This window comes from Micrasema longulum, unplaced genomic scaffold (genome assembly GCF_059751315.1).
Source record: "Micrasema longulum isolate JH-2025_06_02 unplaced genomic scaffold, ASM5975131v1 h1tg000216l, whole genome shotgun sequence".
In the NCBI taxonomy this organism is placed as follows: domain Eukaryota; kingdom Metazoa; phylum Arthropoda; class Insecta; order Trichoptera; family Brachycentridae; genus Micrasema; species Micrasema longulum.
The window spans coordinates 263787-285942 of NW_028277421.1; the positions used below are offsets into that span (position 1 = coordinate 263787).

At 32.3% G+C, this 22156-nt stretch overlaps 1 protein-coding gene across 2 annotated transcripts; it reads right to left on the reverse strand.

The window, feature by feature from the left end:
- Nucleotides 1–586: 586 nt before the first annotated feature.
- Nucleotides 587–20366, reverse strand: GCC88 (GRIP and coiled-coil domain containing 88 kDa). 2 transcript variants are annotated; one of them, XM_088243572.1, is made up of 13 exons: nucleotides 20200–20366; nucleotides 19936–20035; nucleotides 15606–15701; nucleotides 14707–14810; nucleotides 13741–13886; nucleotides 12003–12085; nucleotides 9446–9618; nucleotides 8485–8737; nucleotides 6799–7199; nucleotides 5275–5484; nucleotides 4838–4947; nucleotides 2189–2266; nucleotides 587–1142 (listed from the first exon to the last, which is right to left on the reverse strand). In XM_088243572.1, exons 2-13 carry the CDS (start codon nucleotides 20024–20026, stop codon nucleotides 968–970), a joined length of 1920 nt encoding a protein of 639 aa, XP_088099698.1. In that variant the 5' UTR covers nucleotides 20027–20035; nucleotides 20200–20366; the 3' UTR covers nucleotides 587–967. The 2 variants fall into 2 exon arrangements, with proteins under 2 accessions (XP_088099698.1, XP_088099699.1); XM_088243573.1 differs by having other exon boundaries at nucleotides 20204–20359.
- Between the last annotated feature and the right edge of the window lie 1790 nt (nucleotides 20367–22156).

A 22156-nucleotide genomic window follows, 5' to 3' on the forward strand; every position in this document is an offset into this window, starting at 1 on the left:
ATACCCTATTTAATAAAATTACATTTTTACTTTTGTCTTTAAGAAGCAAGGAAAGTACAAAAGTACATACAACTCGGACAATGCAACCACAAGGTATCGCTCCGTAGGTAGGCCCATTAGACCAAATTTTTCGGCGGTGCTAATGCAGGGTATCGGGTCTTATGGATTAAACCGTTGTGTTCGTAGGAATATCTTCTTTAAGTTACGTGATTTGAAGAACGCGTTATTTTTATTTCTGACAACAATTTCTTAAAGTAAAAAAAATGTTGCATTCAAATTAAGGCGACAATATAACATCCCAATTGTGAATTTGACTATCACTATATATGTTTACACATTTATGAATTATCATCATCATTCCCATTGGTACACCAATCGCAGCGTATCTTGATCATTTTTGTTACATGAAGGTAAGGTAATTAGTCTTACGCTTCAGATATCAGTCCAGGGACTATGAAATATTTTAGTGTAAAACCACCCTTTCAAATAAATATTTCATATCAACCATGTCGGGAATCGAGCCCGAGACCTCTTGCAAGGTAGGCAAACGTGCTGACCATTACACCACGAGGCCGAATGATATATATTTTTTATTTTTATTTAAATCTTAAAGTAGGGCACACATATCATACATATTGTTATGTGTGTTCTAATAATAACATTGCAAATATATTTAATTTATAAATTGTTTATCACATATGTCTATATATGATATACAAATCATATCATACTAATAATATTGACATGGAATCAAATTTATATCTTACTAAAACCGACATATTATGTTAGTAGGTACTGCACTGAATATTGTAAGTCACATAAACAAGTTCTCGTTTGACACTCGGCAAAGATTTTCTATAAACATACAAATCCTTTGTATATATTTTTTCGGTCATATGTTTGTTATTCTAATTTTACGGTCACAACACAGAATTTATTTAATAAATAAAACATTCCAACCCTATGATTATAATGCAGCTTTGTATGCATTTTTCTTTTCTGTTTCAGTGAAATGCAAAACAGCGGCGATTGCTTTTAGCATGTGTTTTTTTCTAAACAAATCTGTGGAGAGAAGGAATGACAGGACCACATTTTTCAAGTATTCAAGATTAGCTCCTTCCCTGGACTGAATGCGAAGCAATCTGTAAGAACACAAAATATATTATTGAATACAAAAATGATAATTATGTTGACAGTTAAAAGAAAACAGCAACTGATAAACACAATAAGTGTACAGTCCATTAAAATTTTTAAAAACACTTTGTTTATGTGTGAGTGAACATTTAACACAAACGAAATTTGGTTTACAGATAGGCACTAGCATGTTAAATAGCCGTGTATCTGATGTACCTCCATGTGGTACACTACGAGCAACGTTTTTAGGCGACTGAGGAATCAGCAACGAGTATAGAGCATCAGAAAATAACTCGACCTCTGGGGGAGTCAACAGCTTTGGGCAGATGAGAGAGGCGGCCCGTGGAGGCCAAGCGGGGTCTTGAGGAATTAAAATACCTTTCAACCCTCTCTGGTGTAAGGTAGCAGTTACACCAGCAACAAGCAGAGGCTGATGGGAATAATGCTGACAATGTTCTGGATTCTGGCTAGAACTTTAACCGTCAATGCGCTCAGCAGCTGCAAGACCTGTTATAATCTAACTCCTAGGTTTAAACTGATTTTTTTACTTATTGTAATATCATTCAAACACTAAACTTCATGGTCAAATTAAAATATAATGTAAATGAGGCTAGATTTCTTACAATCCTTGGCTCTGTAGCTGAAAGACATGCTGTAATCTAGCACCGATCTGTTATAATTAAAATAGATCATAATTGGAAATCAGGAACTAGAATCCCAATCGTCCAAGCGCTCTGTAGCTGCAAGACACACTGGGATATTTGTTTTCTGTACAGCGCCCTTCAGGTGATTTTCACAAAAATGGCGCTTATATCTTACCCAACTATAATAATAATAAATGACACCAGTTCTCATAGTGGAGTTGCTATAGTTATTCCAAACCAATGAAATAGTCCTGTCTTAGGATATAAGAATAATAAAAACCTTATCATTTCTATTCACTCAAAGACTGTGATAAATAATTCCTTTGCGTGTGGTGATGTAGCATTGTGTCACTGTAAGCAAAAGACGGAATACAATACACAATTACAATAATGCTTAAATAAATAATTACCTGTCAATTTCTTCTTTCAGATTCCGTCTAACTTCCTTGAACCGGTCCTTTTCAATAGTAGCGTCACGCTGACAATCTCTGTAATTGTAAACAAGTCAAATTTACCACAAACTAGTCAGAAATATAAACAGTTTATGATTTGAAACACACTTATTTAGAAGGAAGATAAAATAAAATAGAGCTATGAAAAATAATATTAAATAATCGTGTAGTTTTACAAGAGACTGACACATTTAGGAATAATCATGGTGGTATTTAAGGAGAACTAAAATTCATTGCCACTGCTCATCTAATAATGATACTTTGGTAAAATAATGCAACAAAAAAATTGGAGGCAATATTATGTAAAATATTTCATTTTATTCAGTTTATTTATTTTTTTAACAGGAAAAATAAATATTTGCGTTCTTATGATTTGGCCAAATATTTCATTTTGAGGGCCATTTTCAACAAGTTGTAAGTAACTCACTATTAGAAAATGTGAATCAAGTTGGGGTAGAGTGGGATTCAAACCACGGACTTTGAGTCGTGAGTCCGAGACACTAGCCACGGTACCACAACCCGATTCGTATTTAAATGTATGTTTGATTTTTAACAATCTAATCCCCGCAAAAAATTCAAACTGCTTGTACCTACAAAAGAATAACTGAGTAAATATAATTAAACCAGGGGAAGAAAATTTCGACAATGCAATATCACCCATTTTGACGCTCGTGCCGCGGTCATGTTTCTTCCAAAACATGTTGTACTCCACATTTAGTATATTAATAATTTATTATACTCAAAAAACTAAACCACTATAGTTAGATAATAAATAAGTACACAAATAATAAAAAAACCTTAAACATTTTAGCCAGTAAATAATGAAAATAAAAACCCAAACTGATGGAGAAGATTGTATTTTTAATTAATAAAGATAAATATTTTACACAAATACATAAATATTACGTATTTCAATTTTGCCACCATTTCAAACCTCAAGCATAGTAGGCGAGCACTCCAATCTTCCACTAAGACGGATATTTTTCTCCACTGGTTTTTTTTTTTAGGATTTCTACCTAAGAGAAGCTATCGAGTCAAAAACACCCCAAACAGGATTCAGGTTCTATTTCACACACGGAACTGTAAACTGTATTCTTCATCCGCCCAGACAGAGAATAAATTAAACAATATGAAAATACAGCCATACAAATAATTAAGCAAAATCAAATATAAAATAAAAATTCATTCAAAGAAAAGAAATAGACTAGCTAACAATATGCATTAAAATAATATATTCAATCACTCGATAAGTTCGTAGGATGACATATAGTTGGCGCCACTATTGACAGATCTATATGATTGACAAATCAAGTACCAACCTTCAAATAAAACATGTTAAACTTCATAACAATTTGACGTTTAGTTCACAAGTTACAGTGGTTTTAGTGATGCTACTATCGTAATTTTTAAAACAATTTAAAAATCTAGATTTCTTGTGTTGATAATACATTATTTTTTAATGGGAAAAAATATCTTTCAAGCAAAGCAATGGCTTGACAAGTGTTATTTAGACACTGCTCCATCGAGACAAATGATAGAGAAGTGGTTGGCTGATTTTAAACGCAGCAGTACAGACACCGATCAAGCCGAACGCTCCGGTAGCCCAAATTCGGCAGTTGTTCCAGAAAACATAAAAAAAGTCCACCAAATAGTTTTGGCCAATCGTAAATTGAAGTTGTGTGAGATAGCTGACACCTTAAAGATATCAGAAGGCAGTGTATTCAGTATTTTGCATCAACATTTGTCCATGAGAAAGCTCTGTTCGAAGTGGGTACCGCATTTGCTCACAGTTGAAAAAAAGCAACAACGCGTCGACAATGCAGAGCGCCGTTTGGAACTATTTCAGCGCAATAAAAATATTTTTTCATTCGGTATGTGACAATGGATGAATGGATTCATTACTATACTCCAGAGCAAATTGGCAGTCAGCTGAGTGGACAGCAACCGGCAAAAGCCGCCCAAAGCAACCAAAATCGCAAATGTCAGCTGGTAAGGTTTTGGCCTAGGTATTTCAGGATGCGCATGGTATTTTGTTAATTGATTACCTTGAGAAAGGAACAATTATCAATGGCGAATACTATATGGCGTTATTGGTGCGTTTGAAATTGCGGAAAAACAACCGCAAATGAAGAAGAAAAAAGTGCTCTTTCAACGAGACAATGCACCGTGTCACATCAAGTCAATGGTAATGATGGCCAAATTGCATGAGTTGAACATCGAATTGCTTTTGCACCCTCCATATTCTCCAGATTTACCCCGCAGTGACTATTGGCTGTTCGCAGACCTCAAAAAGATGATGCAGGGAAAGTGATTTGGCCCAAACAAAGAATTGATTGCCGAAACTGAAGCCTATTTTAAGGCCAAAGATAAATCGTTTTACAAAAAAAGGCATCGAAATGTTAGAGAAGCATTGGAATGATTGTATCACTCTTGAAGGAGAATGTTGATGAATAATATTGAATTTTGCCTAAAAGTTGTTGTTTTATAAGTGATCCTATGAACTTATTGTGTGATGTTTTACATATTATGTTATATCAAATAAAAAAGTATAAATATTAGTAAAAAAATATCTCTAGTTAACACCAGAAGAATAAAAATAATCTCCACCTGTATTGTCCTTCCAAAACATGTTTTTCTTTTCTCAATGCTGATATTTCTAAATCTTTTCTTGCTAGCTCATGAGCATAATGCAGCATGTGTGGTGGAGCAGATACCTCCTAAAAAAATAATATTTATTTACTTAGCACTCAGATGCCTGTTAACTAAACATGAAAAGTGTACCAAATACTTATTTCATTTATAACGCAGCAACCTTCGTTGACAACTGTTACCAAACGGAGGCAATGTTGAATGGGCCACATACTACATACATGAGCCTTAACCACGCCTGAAGGCTGTTTGTGTTTGAATTAATAACTATCAATATTTTTAAAAAACATTAGTATTTTTAATCTACGCTACCATTGGCAAAAACATCACCTGTACATTAAATTGTACAACGTTTGCACACATGTAAAATACAAATAAATATGTAATGTCTGTACCTGTAACGAGCCATTAATATCGTGATACTTTGCACCATCTACTTTCCCTTCCTCCTCTTTCACATGCCTTGCTCTAATTTCACCTTCTCTCTCACCGAGCAATGTTGAATATCGCTCTCTTTGTTTTTGCAATTGTTGTTCTAATGAAATAACTCTGCTTTTATATTCTGATAACTCTTCTTTATGTGTTGCTCGCTCATTCTTTGTACACTGGAAAATCAAAATTAAATTAACAAAGAATTTATGGTTTATATAATGGTACTTATTTGATATTTTAATATATAAAAGAAGAACATATTGTTCTGATTTCTGTGCTTGTCGTGGAATATTTTTAATAGCAGTGATATAAATATTAGATATATGCATTACATACAAATATTCCATAGGCAGGCAATATCAACGATATTAAATTACTAAAATATTTACCGTTTCATAATTATATATTATATTTAGAAGACGAACGTCCTAATTATTAAAAAAAAGAATTTGGACATTTTAACGCCAAATGTATTAAAAGAGCATGTCATAACATTTGCACTTACTAGAACACTAATTTTTCATCTCTTCCTATATCGTAGTTGCATATTCATAATAAGTGACACGAAAACAAAAACAAAAAATCAATTCGTCAAACTTCAAGCTGCTCTCCAGAAAAATTGCCAATTCTGTAATTGGCACGTTTGTCTTCGAGACCATAAATTTATTCTCATATTTCTGTGATGAATACATTGTCAACAAATTATCGAAATATACAAATAGAATTTTAAGAGACAAATAGAAAACTAAAAAAATAAAAAAGTATGTAGGTGGTACAGGTTGAATAATGTAATAAGGTAATAAATATGTTATAATTTTATAGTAAGCTAGAGAATGGAAAATAATTCTAAATTTAGTATTATGTACTGGAAGAAATGCAGGGTTTTTATAGTTATCTCCATTTTGACTGGCAAATAGTTTATCATAATATGAATACTTTAATACATATGTATTTATATATTTTTAACTGTTTTCAGTATAACAGCAGACTTTGAATCAAAAATACTACCCATAATTTGATTCACATTTTATAAAATATGTATATGCATTGAAAAATACTAGATTAAAATATGCAGCAGAAAACATTGACGTTTGTGCATATTCTACAAATGTTGTGATAATTTTCAACATCTTTTACTTGGGCCAACAATCATTTGTACCAATATGTTTTAGTACAATAATTTATCCTAAGCATTTCAAATCGACTGTATCAGAACAGTGGTGGTTTTGGTACTAAATTTCTAGTGAAGCTACAATATATTTTATGCTCCTATACTGGTAGACTTAAAAAATCAATATTGATAACCTATAGTCTGTTATTAAGTTTAAATAAAAATATTAAATGGAATAAAAAAAAAATTACTTCATTATTCATAAATTTCTTTTTTTGCACCACAACAGGCCAGGAGACCCAATTACAGCGGTGAATTACAACACAGAATACCCAGACTTGAGAAAACTCACATAATTTTTTATTTTTTTTCATACCTCTAGTTGTTCATTAATTTTGACATCACAATCTTTTTCAGTTTCTTCAATTTGTTGATTCAGTACTTCTACTTTATTTTGTAATGTTTTGATATGTGATTTTAGCTTTTCCACGTCATTCTTATTGGCATTTCTCTGTTGTACCATCTCTGTACTAGAATAGTTTTGCGAAAGCTGCTTTTTGTAAAGTTCATATTCGGTTCTTAATGCCGTTAATTCAGCTCGACAAGCAGAGTGTATGCTCTGTGCATTGGATCCACTTTGGTTAAATATACTCCATATATCTACGGGACTTCCAATTGTTTCATTGACAATAATAAGCTCTTTTTTTAAAGAGTGAACCTTGTCAATTATTTCTTGAAGATAAGCCATTCCAACTGGCCTTTCAGTATCTAGCTGACCTATGGAAAATAATAGTAATAATAAACTATATTAATAGTGTCCTCTCACAAAGTCTGAAATCATACAAACATATTTCTCCTTAATATTTATATTTGTAAAAAGGGAAATTGTATGGATATAAATTATACACGGTTTTTCAGGGCTATACTGCAAAACTAGGGAGGAACATTTTTTGATGTGTACTTTTAAAAGATTATTTTTTAAATCGCATGTTTTAATTTTTTTAAAAGAAATATAAAACGTATTTGACCAACAAAGCGATACGTAGAGCGGGATTTGATCCTCGGGCCCACTCAGTCCACAATACTATTACGGGACCACAACCCGATTAAACAACTTGTTTCAATACTTTATTTCTCCCATGAATATCACCAATAAATATCATGTAAACCTAAGTTCCCATTAAGTTCCGAAAACTCAGTTGTAAACACTAGACTTACCAGTCGTAAATTAATGCCTAAAATTGAAGAAAGTAGAGATAGGCATTTTTAATTTGCAAATTGCATAATAATATTGATGAAGTTTTTCATTATAATAATAGTTGACTTTTTGTGTGAAACTGTTTCAACAGTTTTGGAAGAATAACTGTTATAAAACAAACTACTTTTTTTACCACCTCTAGAAGATAGACATAAAATTTTAACCAATCATAAAACCGATTAAATGAATTGCATGTTAGGAAAAATGTTTTTTCAGATTGATATTAAATTTCTATTGTCTGTGAGTTTTAATTGTCTCCTGAACATTTGCGTAATCTGAACTTTGAAGGTTTTACAAATAAGCGGACGATATATGACTATAAAAGCAACATAAAAGATTCAAAACATTTTAGTTTGTAAGTGAAAATTCTTGATGGAAGTTCATTGTAATTTATTATATAAATAAAAGACGAGTGATACTTTAATCCACAAATTTGGAAATCATAATTGACAAAAATCATACTCACGAGGGAATGGGACACTAAAAATAAAATACTTAAACTCATTAAAATAGCATTATATCAACTCATAAGTTAACCTGAAAAAATGTTGATAATGATCCTTAAGATAAAAATAACTTTATTTACTTTACTTTCATATAATTTTAAATTCTCTATCCTTACCTCTGTTTTGTATAAATACATTGAACTCCTTAATAAAGATACCAGTCTCGAAGATGTCGCGAAAGCGATGAAACCGGTCACTGGATATTTCAAATTTGTGGATTAAAGTATCACTCGTCTTTTATTTATATAATAAAAAATAAAAGATTCATATACATATAATAAATTTTCAATATTCATACCACTTAGAATGTCTTCTACAAGGGATTTTCGCTTCTCTCTTTCAATATTTAACTCAGATTTCTCTTTGGGACTAGAGGAGACATTATTCCTCAACTGTTGTATAACTTCTTGGTCCTTGCGCCTCTGCCTATCATATTCTCCAACAGTCTCTGATAATTCAGCAAGTCTGGCTTCCAGAGTAGCAACACGCTCCTCTTGACTGGCACACATTCGTTTGGCCATTTCTTCAGCACGCTTTGACTTTATGCGCTCCTATAATAAAAAAATACATTAACCTATTGAAAACGATAAATTATTTTCAACGGGTGTCAATTGTGACCGATTATATATTTTTTTGGGAATTGCCATTCTACATTATTAGAATAATTAACAACTGAAATGAAAGGCGTTTGCAACTATTAACATTAGATTATAAAGGGAGCAGTAAGAGAACTATCATTGTTAAAACTGGGTATGCGATAATTTACTATTGATTGAATATATGAATTTCAAAATATAAAAAAACTGTCTTTATGTACATCATAAAACCTTGATTTTTGCAGTTACATAAAATGCATATTATAAATCTTATTTTCTCGGCCTCGTAGTGTAATGGTCAGCGCGTTTGCCTACCATGCGAGAGGTCTCGGGTTCGATTCCCGACATGGTTGATATGAAATATTTGTTTGAAAGAGTGTTTTCACATCAGAATATTTCATAGTCCCTGAACTGGTACCTGAAGCCTAAGACTGATCATCTTACCTACATGTGACAAAAATGATCAAGATATGCTGCGATTGGTGTACCAATGCAGTGCCCTATGCACCATTAGGTGCGGAAAGGGAATGATGATGATACCTTATTTCATAATGTATTTATATGTCTGTTTTTGGCAAGGTTTTGTAGTTAAGTTACACTACTAAAAAATAATAACATCAACAGGTAAAATAAGAAAATAAAGTTAATTGTTTGCAAAGTAACCTCTCTAATAGCCGTAACATGATTTTGCTTCATCACTGCAATTTCTTCTTGAAGTTGAACGAGCATTTGTGGTGTTTCCAGAGTTCTTGCCTCTGCTCGGTTAAGCTTTCGTTGTGTGGCTTCCAATTCACTGTTCAAATCCCTGAAGCGCTTTTCTAACTCCAAATTATTCACTATAAATAGAAGCACAAAATTAAAATAATATTTTGGTCATATCCAAATCGTTTTATTTATTTAAACTTATTGTACACTGCACTCTGCAAGTTTACTGCTACATAATAATTTCTTCCAACAAGACAAAGGGTTTTACCCATAGGCGATCATTTAAATACAAAAATCATATTATATATACATACTGTAAGACGTCACTCCCAATTATGTACACAAAAATTGTTTTTTCTTTTACGTAATGGAAAATGTTCAAGTAAATATATGCATTAAATTTATATAAAAATTGTATTTAGTGATACCTAATATTGTATACTGATATTTTATTATCTGAATAAACTAAAAATAAAATATATATTTTTTTTTAATTCTGGAGAAACCCTGAATAATTTAACAATCAGTTTATGTTAATCGGTAGTTCGTGTCAGAACTATGGGACACGAACCTGACTAGGGAGGATACAAGAGCTGGCAGGTGACAGAGATGCCAGAAGGCTCTTTGTGGACACCTTATGCTCCAGCTAGGCAGCGGATGTGGAATGATAATAATACTTTTGACCTTTTAAATGTTAAATTTTCATCTAAATCCATTTAAAGTAAAAGAAAACCTTTTATTATATGAGGTGGCCTCTATGCTAAGAAACTTACTATTATATCTTATAAAGTCAATTTTAACATTGTACTATTAACATGGGTGATAAGAATCTTGATTGCATTTTTTTATTTTATTATAAACATCTATTTTTAAATAAGATTTTCTTAAGTACTGGGGATTTAAATATATTCTCGCTGTTTTTTTGTAAAAATTAATGCTTTATATTTTTGAAAATTAGTAAAGAACAGGTCTTTGAAATAATTGCCCATCGCTAGTGGCTACTTTTTCCCATCTTTCTGGCAGCATACAAATACCATCTCGAAAGAAAGAATAATCTTTTGAGGTTATCCTGGAAATAAGCCGTTTTTTAGCATCTTCATAAGAATGGAAGTGCTGCCCCGCAAGACCATGAGTCATCAATCAAAACAAGTGGTAATCGAAAGGAGCAATGTACGGTGAATACGGCAGGTGGGGCAGGACTTACTTACGCGCAGGTGTTAGCGGGAATGATCCCAGCAGATCTGCTTGCTAAAGAGGGGGGACGATTATTCAGGAAAAACTTGCCGATCACGGAAGAGATAAAACGCCAAGAGAGAGATGACTCTTTAAAGGTGGCAAGGCAAATGGGACACCTCTCTAAAAGGAAGATGGACGCACAGGCAAATAAAGGACATAAAAAGTTGGCTAAACCGGAAGCACGGTGAAATCACCTTTCAAATGACGCAATGCATGTCTGGGCACGAGGTTTTTGGAAAATACCTCCACAAAATCCGAACATTCCCGACGGAGGCATGCATGTACTGCGAGACAGTAACCGATGATGCGGAACATACCCTGTTTGCCTGTGCAAAATGGAGTGGAGAGCAGGAAGCGTTAAGCTCACGAATGGGCCGAAATGTTGATGTAGACTGCATTGTTGACTATATGTTGCGGTCACAGGAAGCCTGGAACTCAGTAAGAACCTTCGTGGAGTCCATTATGTGAATGAAGGAAATAGACAAAATGAAATTGGCATCTCTTCCTGTACAGGCAACAATATACAAATATGTTATTCTGATCAATTTTGCGGACCCGTGTAGACCGCAAGGTAGGGACCGGCCCGCAAAAGAAGACGGGGGTTTTAGCCAGTACGAGTCCGGCACTATCCTGGGAGTCCATGATGGATTTCCCCTCCAGAAAAATAAAAAGGTGGGGTAGGACTTCCCATTTAAGCATTTCCAAGTATATTTAGACTGGCCTTGCAACATGCGTCCGAGCGTTGTCATGCTGCAAAATTAGTTGGCCGTGTCTCTCCTCAGATTGCGGTCAGTTTTCCTTCAATGCTTGGCACAAAAATTGTCGATAGCAATCTCTCGTGATTTTTTTTGGATTTTTTGGATTTGATACATCCATGATGATGATGATGATAATGATGGTGTTGGGTGATATTCCAACAGAGCATGGTCGTTGTAAGTCTTCACAAGAATTCTGTTTGCTTCAGCTGCAGATTTTTTTTGAAAAAAGTAATGCAATAAAATTCCCAGCGAATACTTTAACGCAATTCAACATGTTTAACGCTATGAAAAAATATGTACATATATTGTTTACACTTTAGGGAAATAACATATACTGTCATTTCAAGAATGATGGTGGAGCTTCACGATGAAGTTGTCTGTAGTATTGCCCAATGTAAAACGGCTAAAACAACACCATCTGTCAGGAAAAAGCAAAAACTTATCCAAGTCCCTATTATAATTTAACACTTTGTATGGAAAAAGTTAACCTAGGCAAAATATTAATAGATTTTTTCTCTTACCAATGTTATCAGAAGAAATAACAAATTTGTCCTCCATTTTTTCCTTAGATCGTTTTTCTGATATAAGTTTCATTTGAAGTTCCCTTAAAAAAAGACAAAAAAGGTTAATAAACTTTATGAAATCAAAGGGATATTTAAAAATCATCACACCTATTATAGTAACTTTTTAAAAATCTATATAAATAACATCTTGTACCTCATATTCCATACGTATAAAAAATACCAAACGGTCGGTAAAAACTTTGAAATAGCTAAAATATAAACATTTATTGCTAGTTTGATTGAATTAAATTGTTGAGCAAATGGTTTAAAATTTATTTTTAAATATGCCAAAAGTGTTGAAAATCAACACCCGTCAAACGATTCTTATGGTGAAAGAGTTTTGCGAGTCAGAAATTAAAAATGAGCCATATAATTGCCATGCTGCTGCCACGACAGGTAATATTAAGGTTGTCAGTTCAAAAACATCACCCCATTTAAAGAAAATATGAATTATTATTAATTATTAAATTATTATTATTACAGTATCAAAAAAACACTTCCATTTAAAATATTGACATAGAAAATATGTATTTGAGTCATTTGCAGAGCAGATGTTAGTGTCTTGGGTTCGAATTGAAGTACTGGTCAATTTTAAGTATTTTTCAGCAGTAAATAAGATGGATATTTAGGTCCACTATGAGCCCCGATTTATATTACATAAAATCCAAAATGAACATAAATTTCTTATAACAAGTGTTTCTGAAAAATACTTTTTTTGAATAACTATGAGGAGAAGCGATAAGTTGTTTTTTCTTTGTTGAAACATATATTCATTCCACATACCACGCAAAAAAATGTTGGCAGAGTGATCAAGAACAAGGGCTTTTAGTTTCTGGATCCGCAGGTAATTGTTGAATAACCACCCACGCAGGTTCGAAACATTGATTAGTTGAAAATTCCTTATTATTTTTTAAATCAAAGTCTTCACTTTATCATGACGATGTGAACTTGAGAATTTTCAAAAAAATGGATGTAGTTACGAATTTACCTTGTGGGTCTATCGTAGTTATGGTCAATGTCCCATATCATTACTCTCAGACATAGTACTAACACTGGCTAATTGAAATCTATTGATGCAAAAATGGCTGAATAGAAAGGTTACTTTTTTTGGAGCAATGGACTAAATCTTGTCTATGTGAATTAATAAAAAAAAGGGGCCACCAGTTTTTGTAAGTTCAGTAAATCCATTACAAGAAGAACATAGTCATAACGTTGTAAAAGTACCGCCATACCACTGCGAACTCAATCCAATAGAAAATATTTAGAGCTTAGTAAACAACGCATTGGTCGTTATCGCGTGGGAAAATAATATCTTTTAATATGGCAACATTTTGTCTTGCGATCACTGTGCTGAGTCTGCAGGACTTCTTTAAAAAACATCTCAAAAATAATTCATTTATAAGATAAATGGGACTTCATTTGGATTTTGAAAACATTCATTTTTATTCTTTTATTATGTGCTTGCCATGCTCTAACAAATACATTTTTTTTTATAGACTGAATCATACACAGAATTTGACATATAGATTTTTCATATTTAATCAAAAATTGGTGTAACATGAATCTATTACTTTACACAAAAACATTCCTGTTGCCTTTAAAACTAGAACCTTAATCCATTTGTGTTCAATCCACTGAACTAAATGATAAATAATTACATACTGTAACAACACCAAGTCACTTTTTAAATATTTACTTTATCATAAGGGAGTGCTCAGTGTGCTCTCTCTCTCTTTCTTGTATTTCAAATGCCAACTTTGCTCTTAGATTCTCTAGCTCGCTTTGTCGTTGTTTACCCAAGGAATCCAATTGCTCCTGTAGATCTTTAACAAGTTTGTCATTCTGAAATGAAAGGCTAAATAATTTACAAACAGTTATTATGATAAAACGTTACATTCAATCAAACAGTTGAACTTTCAAGTGTTAACCCAATGAATCCTAAGCAGAAATACACAACAGAATAGTACATAGTCACTACATCCGAACAATCAAAAACTGAACCTTTTGGTATAACAAATTATCTGATTAATGAAATCTTAAAGAAAAGAAACAAACTTTATACATATTGTATATCAATATATCGCACATATTTTTTTTAATATATAGTAGGTATAAATGTATTTGTTAATTATTTATTTGGTACTAAATAAATCTTAAATAGTTATTCATTTTTAAAAAAATACATTTCTAGGTAGACATTAAAAATACATTTCTAGGTAGACGTTGAAAAAATACAGCTTGAGCTGTTTGTAATTCATGTTTATTTTGAACTTTGTAACCATTAAAAATTTTATAGAACATCGTCCAAGATCTTAACGTCACAATTATCAAGGCCATTTCTCATTTTTTCTAGGGACATATTTGTTTTATATTTCCTTTTTAAAGTTATGTATGAAAACATTTCTCCAAAGTATCCAAATTGATTTTGAAAATACAATTCATTTTCCTAAATCCATTTCATATATTTTTATCGGTATTCGTAGCAGGTGATATTCCCCTATTTAGTTTATTTTATTTTTTAATACAAAAACAAAAAATCTGACAATTATTTTGCCTTGTTAGCGCATTTTCAAATAAAAAATTAGGAGACTCAAAACAGTGTTTGATTTGTGTATAAAAATAATAATGAGAAGTTCTACAAAATAAGTAAAAAAATAATTACCTGTTCTCTCGCCGTTCTTTTATCATTCTGAAAAGCTTCTTCTAAGCGTTCTTTTTCAGCTGACAAAGTTGCAAGAGACAAAGCGAGGGTCGCAACAGAATTTTCTGCAATAATTACATTCATAATTTACCACAAATAACAATGCTGACAATGAGCTGTTATATACCTACATAATGAACATATTACAACAGAAATGAAGGACATTTAAGAGAAGGTAATATAGAAGTCTTGGCATTTACAGGGCTTATGACCTGTCAGTGGCTGGTTTAAGTGGCTACTTTACACACTGTGTAACATTCACCATTCTTCCCATATTTGAACATCTATATTCCTTCAATTCTTTCATCTGTTGATGTTGACATTGTTGATGTTGACATAATTTGCGCATGTTTCATGTAAGATTAATTTCTAATGGATTAAATAGAACATTTCTTTAATCTCACTGATAAATGATGAGATTATTGACATTGTTGCATAGGTAAATGTAAAAGAAAAAGTTAGGTAAAAGAGTTAATTTGCATTAACAACAAAGCTTCAATAAGTGAACAAACTCTGTGCAAGATAGAATATTCAGAAATAAACAACAAAAGTTAGTTATTTGTTGGACATTAATGAATACCCAATACTGTACAATTAAAACAAAACTTAATGTTTTACTTTTAATTTTGTGATTTGAATGCCCCAATGTTTTTATTTTTGTTTAGTTTTATTGATAAATTTTTTACACGCGGGTCCGTTCACAATACTTCAAAACAATTCAATTAGCATACTGAAATGACAAAACAAAAGGGGGAAACATAGATATGTCGGACACTGCTACTACCATTGACAAGTCATTTTCTCATTTCAAATGTCAAAAAGGTAAAGATTTTTTAAATGTTACTATTATTGTTACTCACCCCCTACAGAAGCGTCATCCGATTTATTAATAGCAGCCAAACTTGCTTCAAGAGCTTTTTTTTCCCTGACAAGCCCTTTATATGCCGTCACAACATCTGTAAAATAAAACAAACAAATATACTGATATTATTCCTTAAATTTTCTGTCATATTTTGATGCAGATGACATCAACCATGATAATGGATACAGCAATGGGATCCGAAATGTCGACAAAGAGTCTAAATGAAACAGGACACAATAACCTGGAAAATATCAATCTACCTTAATAATTCTCTAAATAATTCTGATAAAATTATATACAAATCGATTCCACAAAATGGCCGAATAAAAGAAGTTAATAACTTCTTCCGAGAACTTAGCGCATTAATTTTTCATCTTTATTTGTGGAGAGAATTACTATCTGGAATACTATTTAAAGGAAACCTGAGAGTTGTGATAATATTTGAAATTTTACTTTAATCCATTAAAGTTCACTCGTTACAAACATGTTTTCTTTGTTTTTAAATAAATATTTCAGTGACTCACTATTAGAAAATGGGAATCAAGTTGTGGTAGTCGCTCGGGGGTTCGAACCAGGAAACCTATGATCCGTAATTCCGCGGCACTAGCTGCGGGACTAAGTTTAAATTTAACTCTACTCAGAAGCACATATTGTGTACTTACTTTCCAAAAACAATAATAAATATAACACTTTAATTCATTTCGATTATAGTTCTGAGTTTTTTATCACACTGTGATTTAAATATTATAAAAATTACTCTGGTTGAGTAAACTTGTGTGTATTGTGAAAGTTCAGTGGTTTCTTTAATTTTTTAATATCTAAAAATAAGTATGCATCAAAGTATGTATGTACGAACAAGATATTATTAATACCTGTCAAACTCTATGTTTAAAAGTGACAAAGAATTATATAAAAAAAGACAACAATTAGTGCCTCAAGAAATGCTAAGCTATGCTAGATATATTGGGTTGATGCAAAAGTTATGACCGTTTTTTATGTTCTTAGGTAAAAAAAAAAATTTCTTCAGAAATGATGAATAGTATCTTCTTTTAAATGATTCTTATGTATAAAGGATGCTTTCTCTCTACTTTCTATTCAGTTTTGGCCTGGCCAGAGTACAGTGAAGAGCCCTTGTATTTTTCCAAAATGTCGGTCGATAAAGTGCATTTATGTCATTGTTTACTTTATGAAGTTGTTAATGGGGCTTGTCCAGGTATAGCCCAATGTCTTTTTCTTGTCACGTTGTTATACACGACCCATTTCTCATCTCCCGTTACCAAACTATGCAAAAAAGGTTCATGTTTCTGTCTCGCACTCAAAGCAACGCACGTTGAAACACGATCCAATAAATTGGCAGCCGACAATTGATGAGGTATCCAAACGTCGTACCGCGAAACCATCCCCATACGCTTCAAATGTCTTAATACGGTTGTTTGGTTGACTCCCATCATCGACAGGATCTCCCTGGTGATTAGACGTGGATTGGTCTCAATTACGACTTTTAACTTGATCAGATTTCAATGTCCGCCCGGTACGTGGTTTATCAATTAGTGAAAAATCCCCAGATCGAAATTTTGCAAACCATCTTCGTACCTGTCGAACATTGATGACATCTGCTCCATGCACTTCGCAAATGTTTTTGGTTGCCACACTCGCGGTATTGTCTTTACGGAATTCATAAAGTAAACAATGACGTAAATGCACTTTATCAATCGACATTTTGAAAAAATACAAGGGCTCTTCACTGTACTCTGGCCAGGCCAAAACTGAATAGAAAGTAGAGGGAAAGCATCCTTTATACAACGGAATTATTTAAAAGAAGATACTATTCATCATTTCTAAAGAAAAAAATTTTTTTTACCTAGGATCATAAAAAACGGTCATAACTTTTGCATCAACCCAATATTTAGTGACATTTTAAATAACTAAATAGGCAGTCAGTTTTACTAGTAAAGTAGCAGTTCAAACATTAGGAACTAGTTTTATTTAACACTTGAGTACTCGCTACTGGGTCTGTCAGACCCAGTCGACTACATTATGCAAAATATTATTTCAAATTTTGAAAATACAAATTTGCCGCGCAAATTTTGTTACTTTTTTGTGGTTTTTTTAACAAGCTTAACTTATGGATTTTGTATTTTATAGAAACTGACCAAACAGCAGAAACAGCGCTTTCCGCGATCAAGGGTCATTTAGACTCGAATCTTCTGACATTAAACAAAGAAAAGACAAAATTCATTAATTTTAGTATAACAAAAAGAGGACAACCTAAGTGTGATAAATTAATGATACATAAATGCAATAAAACTGATCTGGATAGTGACAAATGCACATGTAACTTTATAAAAAATGTAAAAAGTATAGGATATCTAGGAATCTAAATCGATTGTACCTTGGACTAGACAATTCACATAGATAATGTTTGAGCAAAAGTTAAAAACTTATTAATGTATTTAATACCGTAAGAAACATTCTTGACAAAAAAACTTTAAATCAAGTATACTGCTCAATGTGCCAAACCATTAAAGATTACGGAATAACTGCATGGGGTGGAGCCAGCAAAAGTGCTATGCATACCTTGGAAATAGCACAAAAGTATGTTCTCAAGGCTTTGCTCGGGATCCCTATCAGAACACCTACAACGGAGGTGTTTAAATGAGTAGGTGTTCTGGACGTTACGCAACTGTACGCTAGGGCACTTCTCGTACACACACATAAAAATGGTGGGAGTAAATATAATACAATCTATTGAAACAAGATAAAAAAAAGAAACAACTATCTGTGCCACCTAAAATGAAAACATCATTTGGTCAGGGGAGTCTCATGTTCCTTGCCTCCAAAATTTACAACACTCTACCTCTTGATTTAAAATTGAATAAAAATAAACAGAAATTCTAATTATTTATTAAAAAATGGCTTCTGGATTTGGGTCCCGAAAACTGCCTTGAGATGGTCACCCCACCAAAACAGTAGTCTATTTGAACTCGGAATTATTGTTGCATGTCTGCTATTTATGTTTTATGTTTATACCAATACAGTGTTATCTAATATATTTTATTTATTTATTATGTACTAGAACATTATATAAAAATAATGTAAATGAATGCCTCGACACGGGTTATGCTCATATAGAAAAGAAAATATATAAAGTTTTATGTAAAATAAATAAAATAAAAAAAATTGTTTTAGACTTAAAAATGGATGCAAATCATGTTTTAAGTACGAGAGAGATTGAAGAATATTTGATTGAAGGCATAGAAAATGAAGACTGTTCAGAAATTGAAGACTGCCTTTATGAAAGTGAACATAATACTGACTCTGAACAAAAAGAGAATGTTAGAGATGATAGAAATTTCGAAGACATGGACAAAGGACAACCACAGCCAAGAATATAAAATAGATCAAACTCATTGATGGAGAGGGATGACTTAGATTGTGTTCCTTTATCTTTATTGCGTCGGGGATATTACATTGGACAAAACAAAGTCACACATTGGAATATTGAAGAACCATCTCAGAATGTAAGAACCCGAAGCCACAATATAGTAACCCAACTACCAGGGCCTTGTCATGAAGCTAAAAATGTGACTAGCCCATTGACGTCCTTCGAACTTATGTTTCCAGATACGCTTTTAAATAAAACAGTAATGTATACAAATATTTATGTAACCGAGAATGTTTACCAGAATTTCGAAAGAGAGAAAGATTGTAAACCAAACTCTCTTTTAGAAATAAAGGCACCAATTGGTCTACTCTTTTAAATTGGGAAGTTGAGAAGCGCCCACTTGAACACTAAAGATTTATGGGCTACTGACAGAAATGGGTGTGATATCTATATTGCAACAATGTCAAGAAAAAGATTCCACTTGTTACTAAGATGCCTCTGATTTGACAATATAAGAACGCGACTTGAGAGAAGAAAATGCGATAAATTAGCCCCAATTCACAAAGTTTTCGAGGATTTTATTACTAATGTCAAGCAATACTATACGCCAGGAGAAAATTTGATGTATTATTGTGTATTTAATTATACATTTTACAATTTTTAAATAATTGTAACTGCTTAATACCTTTCTTTAAAGGAAAACTGAGTTTGCGGGACCCGGTAGCGAGTATTTGTGTTATAAAACAGGGCGCGTGTCCTGAAGTGTAAAATAGTAAAACGATATAAATCTAAGGAGGCATCTTAATTATTATCTTATAACATTTAACTGACATTCTTACAAAGTGAAGATGGCCCCATCATTAAATTAAAGCAATTAAAAAACAACAGAAGACATTACATGGATTCAATACATTTTAATACTTATATTTTTTTTAATATTTACCTCGCAATCTGCTTTCATATCTTTTTATTTGTTCATTTTGTTTAGATATTGTGGACGAAAGTTCATTCTTACTCATCTTTTCCGTGTTCATTTTGGAATCCTGTAATAATTAAAGACACTGCTAATAATTTGATAGGAAGATAAAACATATGTGAAGAATATCGTGAGATTTTAATTAAATGTCGATGCACGGGATACATTACTACGTCGAAAAAAATAGCAGACACGATTATTGTATTTGTATTAACACGTAAATAAACTTACGTACAATTTATACACAATTCATTGAATAAGACATTAAAATAAAAAAATAGAGACTTTAACAAAACTTAATCAAAATTCAGAATGACAACCAGAGCTGCCACAGATTATTACTACCATCACAGATTCATACAATACATTGCTGCTGAGACCAATGTCATGTAATTTTTGACAGATAGAAAAAAAAAAGGTTTGATAGGTAGGTGCCCGTAAATATTCTAAACAATCGGTGATTTTATTTTACGGGGTAGGTATTATAACATTTTTGAAAACAAGCTCTAAATAATTTATTCATTTTAATTTCTGAAAATAAAATTATTTTACATGTGTAATTAACTTTTCAACATTTTGACCTTTCAATCAATTCAATAATTAAGCTTAAGTGAACGCTCATGGACAGGACCCTATGGCAATAACGATTTGCTCGACGTGAAAATGTCGCTCCCGCACATTTTTTTGCTAAAAATGGTGGCAAATAAACGATTTTTTTATATTTAGTTCATTATTTAAAAATTCCAATACATCTGGGAAAAATGGTCGTAATAAACACTGTGTATTATTTTTTGTAACGCTCGCGTGTGAACTGCGGTCGAGTTTTTGTATTGTCCTAAAGTTCCATCTTGGCCAATTCTACTAATTTTTTTATACATCGAACGATTTTAGACGAAATCTACTAATTTTTAAGGATTTTTTTTCTTTAGAATTTTTATTTTTAGTATCTATCGCCCTCAATTAACTAATTACCTGAATCTCGCGTTTTTCATTATTTCATTCATTTTCCCCCAAATGCATCAATTTTTCAAAATATTTTTTTTTCTACAGAATTTCAATGTTTAGTGTTTATCATCCCCAATATTGGCAATACCTCAATAAACTCAACATGGTTCTCAGCACTACATGATACAAAAATGAATAGAAATGTGCCTTCTGCTGACTGTTACACGGTACAAATTACTAGTACTTAAACACCCACTCTTTGCTACAATACACTCAGTTTACCCTGAAAATGCAATGGTAGCCAAAACATCGGAACAAATCCAACACACACAGTATCACTCATAAAAGAAACATATTGAAAACAGTAACCGTGAAAACCTTCGCACCTATTTATAAACCAAATCTCTCATTTTTTGTTTGCTTAGAAAAATATTTTTTATGCTATTTTTTAATTAATGAATTATTACGAAAACACTTTATCATTCAGTCGTATATGTCGTACATAATTAAAAGTTGATAGGTAAGTAAATGGTGGTTCCCGGTTATTTTCCCGGCTATGTTGGTTAATTAAAATCATATAATTTATTTTTATAATTTCATATTTTCTATTTCATTCAATGAAATATGTCAGCTGATTACTAGTTTTAATCACTATGAATCATTGTGCAGCCTAACAAGCCTGGACGCTTATTTACACTCTACAGTGCTGAATTACAGCACAGAATAACCAAGCTGAAAAAAAAATCATTTATCGTGCTCTTACCGAAAATCGAATCCGGAACTCTCCGCGTGTCAAGCAAATGCTTTAGCCATTAGTCAATGGGGAGCGCCTTTTGATTTAATAAAAAAAACGCTGAGCGCTCTGCTCTGTCCTTCGCGGTCAAGGCTGTTCATGGAGCTAGGACAAGACAATATTGTCATGTCTATTGTGTTGTTCATGTGTAAACGATACATTAGGATGGACTGCAAAAAAATGTTTTTTTGTGCAATGGCATCCCTAATATTCAAAGGATCGATACTGCTTATGTTGGCAGCCCGTTTTAGAAGTATTGATTCTGATTTTGAAAAATCAGCGCGTCAAGGTTTCATTCATTCAATATAGGGTTTCATTCATTCAAATTAGAGAGAATACAAATTCTTTATGCTGTAATATTAGTAAAATATTCATATTTCGATAAAAATGTTTTTTAGAATAACTTACCTATATTATCTATTTGATATTAGGGTACCCATCCACGTGCTT